Genomic DNA, 15,062 nt, shown 5'->3' on the forward strand with positions numbered 1-15,062 from the left:
ACTAGATATATGCATGGGTAATTTTACAACATTGACAATTGCCAAACCTTTTGTTCTAATTTTCCCCCTCCTTCCCCTCCCCCCAAGATGGCAGGTTGACCAATACATATTAAATATGTTAAAGTATAAATTAAATACAATACATGTCCATACAGTTATTTTGCTGTACAAAAAGAATCAGACTTTGAAGTAGTGTACAATTAGCCTATGAAGGAAATCAAAAATGCAGGCAGACAAAAATAGAGGGATTGGGAATTCTATGTAGTGGTTCATAGTCATCTCCCAGAGTTCTTTCGCTGGGTGTAGCTGGTTCAGTTCGTTACTGCTCTATTGGAACTGGTTTGGTTCATCTCATTGTTGAAAATGGCCACGTCCATCAGAATTGATCATCACATAGTATTGTTGTTGAAGTGTATAGTGATCTCCTGGTTCTGCTCATTTCACTCAGGATCAGTTCATGTAAGTCTCTCCAGCTGGCCTTTATTCTTAAGATTGCCTCTGTCACCCCCTATTGGAGGGTTTGGACACATGCATTCAAAAACCATATGGGCCAAAGCCCATGCTTACATTACTAAGACAGGAGCTTTTGTTTCTTTTTCCAGCAGTGGGGAGGAGGCTGCCCTAAATCACCCACACTCTCAACCCCGCTCCTTCCCGTGCCCCCCTCCTTTAAGAGACTCTAACTGGTTCCTAACTATTCCCCTCATTTATTTGCATTTCTTTGATACCTGCCTTAAAGTTAGGTGTCCTTAATTAAGAACAAGGACTATCATTTGTTTTATATCACTGGCACCTTGCATGACCTCTTGTATGTTGTAGCCTCTTAGAAATACTTATTGATTACTTGCTTGAAAAAGGTCTAGTCCCTTATCTGCCATAACAAGGGGTAGTGATGGAATATAAAGGGCTTTCCATGCCAAGCTGGGGAGTTCGTATTTTATTTTATTTTTTGTTAGTATTTTTAATTGAAGTTTTTTTTTTTATTTTCAAAACATATGCAAGGATAATTTTTTTGACATTGACCTTTGAAAAACCTTGTGTCCCAATTTTCCCCCTCCCCTCCCCAGATGGCATATAATCCAATAAATGTTAAACATGGTAAAAATATATGTTAAATCCAAATTATTTTATTCTAGAAGTGATAGGGAGCTATTTGAGGTTTTAGGCCAGGGGAATAATTACCCTTGTGCTTTAGGAAGTACCATTAGGAAGCTCCCAGGGCAGTAAAGGTGGGCATTCAACACTAACATCCTATGCTCCTTGTGAACTGAGATATCATCTTTGACATAAAAGGAGGCAGTGGGGCCTGAATCAGCTCATCCCTGATTATCTTCTTAAATGCTTTAGCAAAGGTATACATTTGCATGATTTTTAAAATAATTGATTTTGTAATTCTAGAGACAGCAACAAACATCTGATGACTGTGAGAGGATGGTAGGCAGTCTGGGGTCCTAGACCTTGGGAAATTAACTCTCTGAGCCTCAGTGTCCCCATTTGGAAAACAAAGGGTTTGGGCTAAATGATTTCTAAGATCTTTCCCAGCTGATATCTCCTGTTTAAAGGCCCCTCCCACCTTTTTCTTTATTCCGAAAACTACAGTTTATATCTCTCCGTTCATCCATTTTTAGCCTTGCACACCTGCCCAGGCTAATTATGTGCTCACGATTTTTGTGGGTGTTTTGGATAATAATACTTTAGCTTTCCTCAACAGTATCTGTATGTCTGTATAAAGGACTCCCCCAGAGAGTTAGGATTTGGGGAGGGTAGGGGAATCAGCAGTGTGTATATGCAATTAAAGCAACATTTATTAAGTACTTGCTGTGTGCTGATACAAAGGCCACCACTAAATAGCCCCTGCCTTCCAGGAGAGAGAATTCATTCCATGTTTTGTTTTTTTAACACTTAGAATTGTGTTGGATACTGAGGTCACAGAGATAGGATAGAAATGTAGTCTCTGCCCTTCTAATTCAGCTGAGTGGATAAGACATACATGAAGAATCAAGCCAGGATAGAATTGATACTGAACAAAGAGAGTATAGAGTCTAAAATTCCATAATCAGGAGAAGTCATAGATTGAGACCAAAGAAATCTTCCAGGCCCTGGAGATTTAAAACCAAAAATGAGATAGGCCTGCCCTCAAGGAGCTTACTTTCTACTCTAGGCTTTCATTTATTCAAGTAGCATTTGATGACTGACTGCCATGAGCCAGAGCTTCAGAAAGGTTAAACCCAGCTGCTGGGTTAAAGGTAGCCTGGTTTAATGGCTAAAGAGTCAGCCTCTCAAGGAAAATATGGGGTCAGCTCCCACCTCCAGCACTTACCAGCCATGTGACTGGTGAAGTCATTTAGCCACATGCAATAAGTCTGGGCCAGTCAGCTTTGGTAGAAGAACTTCTTTCTGTAATGAAGAAATCATAGGTCCGATTAAAAAAAACAAATATGTGGATGCTGGGCTAGACCAAAAGGAAGCCATCCCTGTCTTCAAGGAGTTTATGTTTTATGTTTAAAGATCAGTGAAAACAATGTGGGCACAAATAAATAGCCACAAAATCATTTCAGAATTACAGTATATATAGTATTTCAATGACTTATATGGGGGAGAGAGTCCAGAAAGGTCTTGTGTGGGTGTGGGCACCTGAGTTATATACCTTGAAAGGAGCCTCATTGATGATCTATTCTTTTCTTTCAGACTGTATCTTAGTCTGGTTCTGGGCAATGTCAACGTTACCCTCCTCAATAATCAGGCCAAGTGAGTATGTCCAGTTCTTTTACCTTTTCTGTGTATGTCTTGACTCTCTAGGAACCTAACCCCATGCCCCTTCAAAGCCTAGGGAAACCCTTCTCAGGATTATATTTTTAAATATATAAAATAAAATACAAAGGCTTAAAAAGGAAACCAATTGTATTGAAATACAACTATCCCAATATCAGAAAAAACAGGTTCCTAGTTGTGCTTTAGGAGGTGTCCCCTGTACTGTGGGCCGGGGACCATGGCCTTCCCTCATGAGACCCAGGAAACAAGAGACAGTCCTCAATTAGAATGTACACTTCAAGTTCTTGTATAAGATATGTTTAATCCTCCAGACCCCTAGATTTCCTGATATCCGGTTTTCCCTTTAAATGTCTGTGTGGGCCTAAAAGGCAGAACACTGAGTCCTGTGGAAAATGGACCTTGGAATTTGTATTGAAAAGGGAAAGGAAGCTTGAGTTTCTGTCCCAGGCCCTTATCTAGCAGGTTAAGGTGTGAAGAGTACTGTGCAGCATGTAATCCTCCCTGCTCCTCTCCTCACGGATTCCTCTTATTAACAGCAAGCTTTAATTTGGGAACAAGGGTAGAAGTAGACTTCCATTCCTCCAGTGTCCCACCCCAGGTCAAGTCGATGTTCCTGGTGTAAGGTTAGAACTGACAAGGGACCTTAAGAGATTGCTCCTGCTTTTGTGGCCTTTGGTGTTTGAAAGGCCATTTCCTGCTGGAGGAATTAGCTCTATCCTGCTTGACTTTAGAACCCGGAACCATGCATGGGCGTTGTAAAGAGACAAATTTGGGACAAGATTTTTGCTAGTAAACTTCTCAATGAGTCTCCCATAGTGGAAGGGACTTTCTTTGAGAGACAGCAGCTTCCTCCTCATTGGGGGACCAAGGAGCATCTCTTTAAAAAGTTTTTTTGAAGTCTTCTTTTCACATCATAGTCATTTCCTGCTGTCTGCCTCCTGGTGATCAAAATGTTAAACAGAATTAACCAATAGGCTCATAAACTTTTATATTTTAGAGCTGGAAGGGACCTTAGAGACCAACCCTTCCTTTTATAGAGCAGGAAAGTAAGGTGTGACTTTGACAGCTGACTAGGGGACATCAGGGAGTGCTACATTGGATAGAGCACGAGACCTGAAATCAAACCCAGCCCCAAAGATGATGTAGTAGCTGTGTGAACCTGGGCAAGTCACCTAACCACTCTACCTCAGTTTCCTCATCTGCAAAATGGGGATGATAATAATAGGCTCTAATGAAATAATGAAGCATTTAACACAGTGCCTGGCACCTTGTAGGTTCTGTATTTATTATTCCCTTCCTTCTTTCTGTGTCCAAGGCAGAAAAGAAGGAAGGTATCTGAAGTGCGATTTGAATCCAGGTCTTCAGGTTTTTCAGGAAAACCATACTATGCTACATCAGCAGCATATTCCACATCTCCAGCCTCCGCCTCCTCCCCTCCCACAGAAGGAGGCTGGCGAATTTATGGTTGTCCCTTGTGGGAGATGTCATAGAGGGCATTCTCATACAGGGACGGTCTGTGGTCTTGTGTTATAGATGAGAATACGGGGATAGCCAGAGGTGGAACATGACTGCCCTATAGTCAGACAACCGGGCGCCCAGCACCCTTGTACCTGTATCTGTTGCAAGGAGGGGAGGGGAGAGGCTGGTATCGAGGATGATAGCACATGGTGGGGTTCTAATCTAATCCTGGCTGGGCTGTTCTTGGCAGGTTTGCTTATAAGGATGAATACGAGAAATTCAAGCTTTACTTGACTATTATCTTCCTGCTTGGAGCCATATCCTGCAGATTCTTCCTACACTACAGGTAAGTGGTCTGGGACCTGGACTGTGGTGGGGCCGGGGAGAGGGTGGGGGGGGGGGGAAGAGTAGGGTCTTGGAAGCTTGGACTTCTGAGGTGCCCATGTCCCCTTCACAGCCCTATTCCAGACCAGAGAAGGCAATGAATTTGGAAGGCTAGGGTGATATCTAGGACAGCCGTGGGTGGGGCCGAGATGGGGCTTTTGGCTTTCTTAGGGTGGGGGTAGGGGTGGAGTGTGTGGGTTTCAGGCCTGGTTGCCCATCCCAGGTTAATCCACCAATGATTATTCATCTCCAACCTTGGCATTAGCCCTGCTCTTGAGTTTGAGATTGCATTGATGCTTTGAGGGTTCATAGATTTAGAAAAGGCATTTAACATGTATTGGACTACTGCCATCCAGGGGAGGAGGGAAAAATTTGGAACTGAAAGTTTTGCAAAGGTCAGTGTTGAAAAATTATTCATACATGTGTTTTATAAATAAAAAGCTTTATTAAGATTTAGAACAGGCAAGATAGTATTTTGTCCATCTCTTCCATATTATGTATATAGAAACTGAGTCCCAGTTACAAGTTGGCCGAAAACAGTGAAATAACAGGCCCGATCATCACACATCTAGTAGATGTGAACGTAGTCTGTTTTGAATCCAGGTCTTCATCCCACTTCCAATCCAGTATTCCCATTATGCACGCCCCACTGTTCCTTTCACCTAGCTCTTAGTACTCTCCACTCCCTCATATGATCCTGTTTATATTTCTCTGTTTGTATGTTGCCTCCTGTCAGTGAATGTAAGTAACCTAAGGACAGGCACTGGATTTTTTTTTTTTTTTCTTTTTCTTTTTATCTTTGTGTTCTTAGTACCATGGGATGAGGTTAGGCCCTGGGGGTGGGAGCCTCCTGGGCAGGAGCTTCCTTGCAGCCAAGGAGACCTGTTTCTGCTCCGCAGTGTCTAGTACCTTGTCCAGAGTCCCACAGCCTCATGTCTGCTACATAGTAGGCCCTTTAAAAATGCTTTCTGGATTGGGTTACCTCCAAAGCCCAGAGGATAAGAGAATCATAATATCTCCTATGTATCAGATTTCCCACCTCTTCCACCTCCTATGTCTTCAGCACACTGAAGCAGGTGCGTTTCATGGTTGACCCCTTGTTGGAGATGTTTGTAGGGACATAGGGATGAATCCATTCCCTCTGCTGGTATACATCTCCCCTCCTGTACCAGGCTTTTCCATCCTGGGACTCTTCTCTGTGACCTCCCATAAATCCTTCACAGAAAACCTATCCAGTATATTAATTAGTGCAGATTTTTCTTTAGTTCTCTTTAACACTTCCTGGCTCCCAGATGGGCACATGGTATCGATAATGAACAATCAGCCGGCACGTAATAAGCCCCTATACTGTGGCCAGACTCTGTGCTGGCTTTAAAGCTACAAAGACAATAATGAAACGGCCCAGCCTTCAAGATGCTCATATTCTAATGGAGGGGGGCAAAGAAGGAGATGAAATACCCATACGCAGACACATAAAAGAAATAGAGTTGACAAGAAATAATCTTAGAAAGAAATGTCTCGTTCTCACTAGAGCAAGAGAATGGCTCGGAGAATATAATGGAGAAAGCTGCAATGCCTTTTTCTCCCACTCCTTAGGCTTGAGTTTCCCAAAATTCTTGAACTGCTTGATAGACACTGTTAAAATTAGATTTTGTTTTCTAAGCTGTGTATGTGCGGTGGGGAAGGGAGGGAAGCACTAGGCCCAGCATCCTTGGGAGGTGCTGTTGCAAGAGTGGATAATGGACTGGTAATCCACAGAGTTGACTATGAGACTCTCTGGAGCCTGCTGGGAACTCAAGCAACCTACTGCCACAGGGCATTTGGCTCAATCTATTCAGGTCCTTTTCCCAGGCTTTCAGTAAACAGTTTGAATAATCTGAAGTCCAAAGACTTTCCATCTTTTCCAACCCCAAACCTAAGCTTTTGCTTTCCCTGTTGAAACTAAGGAGCTTGGAGGAACCTCAGAGGTCAGCTGTCCATGCTCCTCTTTTTACAGAAAGGTAAACTGAGACCCAGAGAGAAAAAACAAATCAACATTTATTAAGCACTGATTCTGTGCTAGGGGTAGCTAGATGGTGGGTAGAGTGTTGATCTTGGAGTTGTGAAGTCTTGAGTTCAAATCCAGACTCAAACCTTGGGCCTCAATTTCCCTATCTGTAGAATGGGAATAATAATAATATTGTTACCTTGTAGGATTATAGTGAGGCTCAAATGATATAAAATAGGGCAAACTCAGGCTGGCAAAACCAAACCAGATTGAAATGTAATAAATAGGTAAAGTTTGACAAAATAATTAAAAATACAGTACAACATAATGTTATTTTATGATTTTCCGTAGTAGGGAGCAGGGATCTATTTCTGTTTGAGTTGGACATTTGAAGTGCTTTACAAATGCAAATTAATATGTCATGGGGATGGCTAGCATGGTTCGTGTGCTTAAGACCTATGAGAAGGAAGAAGTTGCATGAAGTCTGGGCCTTGGTTTCCCCTTTTGTAAAATTCAGAGGTGGGCCTCAAACTCTAGGTCTGTGATCCTGTAATAGTAAGTCACTTCCCCTCTCTGGGCTGGACTTTCTTCATCAGTAGAGTAAGAGAATCGAGCTTAGAACTTTCATCTTGGGAAACAAGAGAGCTTTGGCAGAGAGTCGGTGTTCATCCCAGCTGGTCACTCACCAGCTCCTCCAAGAGAAGAGAAAGAGCTTTTCTCATTCACCCCGTGCCATGTTCTCCCCCACCTGGGAGATCTGCAAGCCTAACTCCTCACAGCCCCCGCTTCTCTCTGTCCTAGAGTAACTGATGAAGTGTTCAACTTCCTGCTGGTCTGGTACTACTGCACGCTCACCATCCGGGAAAGCATCCTCATCAGCAACGGCTCCAGGTACTGAAGGCTGCCTGGGGTCTCGGGAGGAGGGGGCGTCCCAGGGGAGAGGACGGCGGGGCCCTGAGTCATAGGATCCTGGGTCTGGAAGCACGGAGGCAGCTCTCATTTTTTAAAGGGAAGAAGCATTCCTTCCTGTGTGGGGGAGAGCTGTGTCCGCTTCATTGTCTCTCTTCCCTATTTGTGGGCAAGTTGGTAACAATGAGCAGTTTTTGTCATTTGTGATGGAATTGAATCTTTTAAAGAAAGTGCTAAAACAGGCCCATGGGCCCTGGATTTAGGGGCCAAAGAATCGAGTGACCTTTATGCCCCGGACAATCAATCAGCAAGCAGTGACTTGGGGCCTGTGTTAGGCCCTGGTGACAAAAGACAGAAAGGTAGCTGATCCCTGCCCTCAATGTCAGGCTGACATAATAGTTAAACCCAAATAATGTCGGTGTAACTTGAGAAGGGTCCGAGCAGTGGTGTATTTATTCAGTGGGTGCCAGGCTTACAAATTCGGCCCTTACCCTTGAATTACTAAAAAAGGAAGAGGTGGTCTTGGTGGACCTCTGAGGCTGTTAGAGGGGGGAGAGGGACACCTCCTTTTCTGATCTCAGAGAATTATGCCGGTTTGCTCTTCCCTCCCAACTTGGAAAGCTCTTAGTTTCCCCTCCAGTTGAAATTTTGTATCCAGTTGTTATTTGATTAATCAATTTTAACATATAAAAACCGGTCTCACTCTGTATTTGGGATCCAGCGCCAAAGCTGAGGAGGGTGGCTGGTCCTGATTTGTTGGGCAGTTGACACGCATTGATTAATAAATCAATATTCTCTGAAGCGCAGACTTTTGTTTCCTTAGTCATTTCATCTTTTACCTGCCACAATTTTGCCTTTAAGGCCCCTTAAGTGGTGCAGTGGGTAGAATGAGCCTGGAATCAGAAAAACCTGAGTTCAAGTCCTATATCAGATGCTGCCACCCTGAAAAAATCATTTCACCCCTCTCTGCTTCAATTTTCTCATTTGTAAAATGGAGGCGATAATAGCACCTGCCTCCCAGGACCATTGCAAGAATCAGACAAGATAACATATATGCAGTGCTTGGAGAAAAGAAAATTAAAGCACCCTGTAAATTCTAGGTCTTCTTATCTCCGGCCCCTTTCAGCACCAGATGATGAATCTGATTTCTAAGAGGACTTTCCAGCTTGAGAATCCTTTCTCTGTCTAAATGTGGGGAACAGGAGGAGAAGACCACCCAGTCTTTGGCTCTGGCCTGCCCTTTGCAGCTGATACTGAGGACCCCAGACCCTTATCTGAAAAACCCCTCAGGAAGCAGCAGGTTTAGCCACTCCTTCTGTAGGCTGAATGTACACACTCTCCACACACACATACATAGAAACAGATTGGTTTTCATCTCGACCTAAGATGTCCCCCATGCAGAAAACTCCTTTCTTGAATGCAGAGCAGCCTTACTAGCCTTAGAACGCTTCCTGGGATGTAGAGAGGTAGAGGGATTTACCCAGCATCATCCATATGGCTGTTATGTGTCTGAGGCAACATTTGAACCCAGGTGCTCAGATTCCATAGCCATATGTCCTAATACACTGGAGAAGGATTGGAGCTCTGCATTGGTAGGAGAAGTTTCCTTATGGAGGATCTCTCTAAATTCACCAAAATACAAGTCCAAACTGGGGGGAAAAAAAAAATCTAAATATATCTCCAAGAACAGGGTGTTTATTCAGCCTCCAAAAATCATTTGCTTATTTATGGGTTTTCCATATGGATTCATGGGCACCTTGAAATCACTCTTTGGCCCTCTAGAGCATTGAGATTTATCACATGGCGTGATAATGGAAAGAGAACCTGCCTAGAATTATAGACTCTTGGCGCCTCAAAGGGCTTTGTTAACTGGCTGGCCCAGTCCCCTCATGTTAAAGATTAGCAAACAGAGTCTGAGAGAAGTGACTTTTAAGTGACTTCTACTTTGTAAATCACTGGTGAGGTTAGGATTGGAATCCTGGGCTTCTCATCCTCCAGGACATGTGCTTTTCCCCCCCTGTATTGGCCCTCCTTTTAAAATCTCATCTCTTTCTCTTCTATTTTCCCTCCTTTTTTCCCCCCAATATTTTATTTTTCCAAACACATGTAAAGATCCTTTTACACATTCACTTTAAAAAAAAAAAAAATTTATTGAAGCTTTTTATTTTTAAAACATATGCTAGGATAATTTTCTATTTTCCTTCGTAAAGGAACAATTCATTCCTCCCCTTCCTTTTTTGCCCACTTTTATTACCTGGGAAGCATGGTCTGTCAGCTGTGGGGTGCTGTGTTCTCCCATCTCTGGTCCCTGTCAGTGCCGTGCTCTGCCATAACTCTGAGAGCTAACATGACCGAGAGCTGAAGAGAATTGGTTAACGCTTTTCACAAAGGGGACAAGGAGTCTTTAATTCTTTATGTGTTAAGAGGGCAAGGAATAAGGCATAAAGAAGAATAGAGCAAGTAGAGGAGGTCTTCCTAGTGTATCTGCCGCCATCTTTGTTTCTGGGGGTAGGGGAAGGGGAGGAAATCTGGTCCCTCTGCACTGAGGTAGGCAAGCCCTGTTTATGTGCAGTGGGGCTGTAGACATGCTCCCTGCCATGACTGGCCACGTACACAGAGATTGTGGTTGCTGTCGTTCAGCAGTTTTTCAATTGCACTCAATCCTTCATGACGCCATTTGGGATTTTCTTAGTAAAGATACCAAAGTGGTTTGCCATTTCCTTCTCCGGTCCATCTTACAGATAAGGAAACTGAGGCAGAGGGGGAAGTGACTTGCCCAGAATCATATAGCTAATAAGTGTCTGAGGCAGGATTTGAACTCAGGGAGATGAGTGCCTTTCTGATTCCAGGCCCAGCACTATTCACTACGGAGCCACCTACCTGCCCCTTTTCGAATCGGATTCAGCTAAACAAGAACAGGTTATTAATCCCCCCAGGGCAGAGACCACTTTATTTTTTGCCTTTTTTTCCCTTCAGGGCCATTTGTGGTATCTGGCCCATAGTAGGTGTTCTCTAATATTGGGTTGCTATAAAATCTGGGTGTGATTCAGAGATGAGCACCAAATCTTAAGTAATAACTTGGGAATAATAAGGAATAATAAGAACTGGAAGGGACTCTTCCAGCCCCAGCCTCTTCGTAGGCACATAGTAGGTGCTTAATAAATGTTCATTGTTAAATTGGTTGGGAGCATAGATTTATAGCTGAAAGGCCCCCAGAGGCCATCAGTCTGAAGTCCTCATCTCACAGATGAAGAAACTGTAGACCCCAAAGAGGTCTTCCCTGGCCCTTGGTCAGATGGTATCAAAGACCGGATTTGAACCCAGATTGCAAATCCAATGTTGTCTCTACCTGTCTTTTTCATAGATTAGAAAACAGGCCAAAGGGGCTCACCCACAGTCACTATTTAGTCTGTGCCTGAGCTGGAGGGGCCGCCTAGGCTTCCTGACCCCAATGTCCACTTGTATTTCTGCTGCTCCTTATTGTCTCCCTTCCTCCCCAGCATGGGATACAGAAAAGATTGAGGGAGATAATGTAATTTTCTAATGTGAGATAGATGGAGCTGACTTGGAGTGGAGAGCAGCAAGTCTTGCAACATGGGGCTGGTTTGAAATAACTTGGGCTGGTTAGCCAGGGAGGAGAAAGCCTGGGGGGACATGACGCTGCATGGGAACAACTCTGGCTGCTCCCAAGTGTCATGGACTGCCTTGGGAGGAGGGGGAAGGGGTTCCCTTCCCTCTGTGTGGTGGGGGAAATTCATATTCAGGTATGGTCAGCCTTAGGCAACCTTTGGAGGCCCTTCCTACTTGAGATTTTGTGTTTCTCTGAAATGACAAGGAGGCAGATTTTACTCAGTAAAGACCGAAAATAGAAGCAGGTCCTGTCCTTAAAGAACTTCAGTTCTATTTATAAACAAGGATGGGCTGGGCTGTTAGGAAAGGTAGTGAGTTACTCACTACTAGAATACTACTAGAAGTATTCAAATGGAAGCTGGTTGTCACTTGTCAGGAAGAAATTAGGGGAGGAGGAGTGTCAAGATTAAATGACCCCAAGAGGTCAGTCAACAAGCATTTATTAAGTACCTACTATGAGCCAAGCGCAGTGAGAATGGATGCAAAGAAAGATCACAAATCTCAAAATTAACTAGTCTCTTCTCTTAGGAGCTCCGGTCTCTATGCAAACAATTCTGTACAAATAAGAGATAAACGGGATAAACTGGGACTAGTCTCAGTGGGAAGACCCCTAATAAAAGGAGAGACTTTCTATTTGGATTTGAAAGAAGCCACAAGAAGGAGAACGAATTCTATTTATGGGGACGGTCAATAAAAATGCCCAGAAGTTACAACCTCGCCTTTGTGGGGTGGAATTGACTGGGGTCGAATTGAAATGGTCGTAAGTGAAGTAGAGCCAGTTTGTGTGGGACAGATAGAGTGAAGGGCAGGGCTGGAGTGAATAAACCCTGAGTTCAAATCCAGCCTTAGACCACCACCACCCTGCTGGGTAGGTGTTCTTATTATCCCCAATTTACAGATGGAGAAACAGAGGCAGATTTATGTTAAATGACTTGCCCAGGATCCCACAGGATGTATGTGAGCTGGATGTCTGTGCAGATGCAGCTTTGTTCCTCTGGTGTCCCTTTCTGTGGGCAGGGTCAAGCCTGGCCCCCCACCCACAGAAGCCCCTTTTCCAAGGCTCGGTTTGTAGCAAAAGCTCTTAAATAGAGCTTCCCTGTCAGAGATGTCCCAGAGGTGTGCCACGAAGGGGGCAGCTTCCTCTTTTCATTTAGTCTCCCTTTCTTTGTCTTTCTTTCCAAGAATTAAAGGCTGGTGGGTGTCTCACCACTACGTCTCCACATTTCTGTCGGGGATAATGCTGACCTGGTGAGTGCTCCCTCCCCCTCCTCCTGCCCTGCTCAGGGAAGGGGGGTGGGGGGCTGGAGGCTGAGAACATCCTTGGCCAGACTTAAGATACAGGATCTGCTTGTAAATAGGACTGGGCCTGGGCTGGACTGGATCCATATGGGAGGCCAATAAGGACACAGCCTCAGGACAACTCCTCAGCAGAGGAGCAGGTGGCTCCCTGACTTAGAAGCCTGGGGAACAACCATGGTAGAGAGCCTTGGGGTCTATCTCAGGGAAGCAAGGTTTAATAGTGGGATTGCACCTCCAGGTGGGAGCAAGGTAGGAGGGATGAAGAGCAGAGCATGAGAGAGAAAGCAGGATGTGAGGGGTGGGGAGAACAGAATGAGAAGGGGAAGATGGAATGAAAGTGATAAACAGAAGGGGAGAGAAGAAAATAAAAGGCAGAGAATACAGGAAATTGGAAGTCCTCGGCAAGGGGCCTCGGGAGATAGAGAGAAGGGACTGACATGTCCGGCCCCCAGGACCAGGGGATCAGGGAGCTGGGAAGCTCTGCTTTTCCATGCCTTCGGGCTTGGGGATGTGATGTATCTGGCCATGTGGGGAGAGCCCAGCCAGAGGCTTCTCCCTTCCTACCCTGGGAGTGTGTGGCCTGGGGCCATGGCCAATGCAGGATGGATAGGTTGGTGATGTTGGCAATTAGGATTTGACAACCCTGTCTCCTTTTATTTTATTTTACTTTTTTACTTTTCCTCCCTTCTCCAGGCCAAATGGACTCATCTATCAAAAGTTTCGCAATCAGTTTTTAGCTTTTTCCATCTTTCAGAGTGAGTGCCTCTTTCTTGCTCCTTTGCCCTAAGCGAGGGCCTCCCTTGGCAGCAGATGAGGGAGGGCTCTGTTCTTAGCTCCTGTGGGATGTCAGAGAGGGGGATTTGATTGCCAAGGGAGTGGGGTCAGAGTGGACCAGGGGAAGGAGATCCAGATGCCTGGAGTGAGGGTCAAGGGAGAGGAGGCTGTTTTTCCTTCCCAAATCAGTCCCAGCCAACATCATAGGCTGGGCTGAAAGCCCTAATATTGGTCAACTAAGCCCTGACCCGAAGGCCTCCTCCCTGTCCAGCCCATCTAGGTTTTTTTGATTAATGAACTGACAACATCTGTCCTTGTGGCCTTGGAGAACTGCCCTGGGGTAAGACTGAGATGGCCCCTTCCCAAATCTCCCCTCCCCCTTTTGTGATTTGTCCTTTGAGGAGGTTTCAAGAATAAAAAACTCAATTTGGAGGATCTGAGGTCAAAAATTACCTCTAATACTTCTTGGATGATCCTGGGCAAGTCACTACTTTCCCAGAAGCCTCAGTTTCCCTTCTGGTCTTTGAGCGCCCTTCCAGCTAGAGATCTTTGATATAGTGACTTCTGCTTGAGGGCTGTCCTCTCCCCTGTTCCTTTGCAGGCTGTGTCCAGTTCCTACAATATTATTATCAGAGTGGATGCCTCTACAGACTCCGGGCTCTGGGGGAAAGGAACCATTTGGACCTCACAGTGGGTGAGTACTGCTGCTGAGCCTCCTCCACTGGGGGCACATCTCTGTAGAAAAAATAAAGGTTTTAATGAAAGGTTAACATTGACCCATCAACACAGCCCGGAACATTCAAGGAATTTCAGCGTGTGAAAAATTATAGCTTTTCCGGCATTCCTTCTAAGCTTCATGGGGTCTCTCTGCCCATTCATCTTAATTCACTTTGGGTCAAATTTGATTTCCTTGGTTAGAAGACTGAGATTTAGCTCTCACAATTTCCCATTTTCTACCTGGGTGATTTAGGGAAAATGATTCAATTTTTCTGGGTTGTCTTGCATTCCCTTAATTAAAAGGGTCAGATTAGAGTATTATCAAATTTAAATAAAAATAAAACTAGGGGCCAACTAAACTGTCCCTAGGGATCCCTGTAGGCTCCTTATTGACTTAGAAAAACACATGTTAACATTATTTTCTTATATTTTGATTTCCTTTGTTAAATATTTCCCAATTATTATTGAATCTGATTTGGGCCATGTTTAGGAACCTTGTGAGCCAAGTTGAATGAACTGAGTATTTGACACCTGACACCTGAAATAGAGGATTTCTGAAATCCCAGGATCCTGTGACCTTTATTTTCTGTCACAGAATAATGATAATCACAGATTTGTTTAAGGTTCAAAAATTTACAGAGCACTTTCTGCCCAGTAACCTTGCTGGTCCCATTTTACAGATGAGGAAAATGTCCAGTGAGGCTGAGACAGATTAAATGGTGCTGTGGATAGAGTGCTGGGCTCAGAGTCAGGATGGGGAAAAGTTGCTATAAAATACATCCTTAAGCTCAAACACTTATTAAGGACTTGACCATTAGGGGGTGCCACAGTCCAAAGGGTCTAATAGAGTCAGGAACTCAATTGTGGTGAGTTCAAATCCAGCTTCAAACACTTCTACCTGTGTGAGTTGTTACTTCACCCTATCTGCCTCAGTTTCCTCATCTGTAAATGAACTGGAGAAGGAAATGGCAAATCACTCTTATATCTTTGTCAAGAAAACCCCAAAGGAAGTCTTAAAGAGCTGGATGTGATTGAAAACATTTTCTCTCCCAACATGATTTGTAAAGAGAGATGTACATGTATAACCAGAAAAAAAATTTTTTTTTTAATTGACTAAAAACAAGTCATATGG

General features: G+C 44.2%; 1 protein-coding gene across 2 annotated transcripts in view; it reads left to right on the forward strand.

Moving 5' to 3' along the window:
* The window catches only part of TMEM120B (transmembrane protein 120B), a 37,776-nt gene that overhangs the window by 19,927 nt on the left and 2,787 nt on the right, over positions 1–15,062 (forward strand). For both annotated transcript variants that reach the window (XR_012487651.1, XM_074298055.1), the window contains exons 4-9: positions 2,689–2,748; positions 4,481–4,576; positions 7,403–7,492; positions 12,323–12,388; positions 13,133–13,194; positions 13,815–13,907. Coding sequence is in view for 1 of the 2 variants with exons in the window: in XM_074298055.1 (XP_074154156.1) it covers positions 2,689–2,748; positions 4,481–4,576; positions 7,403–7,492; positions 12,323–12,388; positions 13,133–13,194; positions 13,815–13,907 (467 nt within the window). In the remaining variant the exon portion in view is untranslated. The remainder of the gene's footprint in view (positions 1–2,688; positions 2,749–4,480; positions 4,577–7,402; positions 7,493–12,322; positions 12,389–13,132; positions 13,195–13,814; positions 13,908–15,062) is intronic.

The sequence above is a fragment of the Sminthopsis crassicaudata genome, chromosome 1 (assembly GCF_048593235.1).
Source record: "Sminthopsis crassicaudata isolate SCR6 chromosome 1, ASM4859323v1, whole genome shotgun sequence".
NCBI classification, from domain to species: domain Eukaryota; kingdom Metazoa; phylum Chordata; class Mammalia; order Dasyuromorphia; family Dasyuridae; genus Sminthopsis; species Sminthopsis crassicaudata.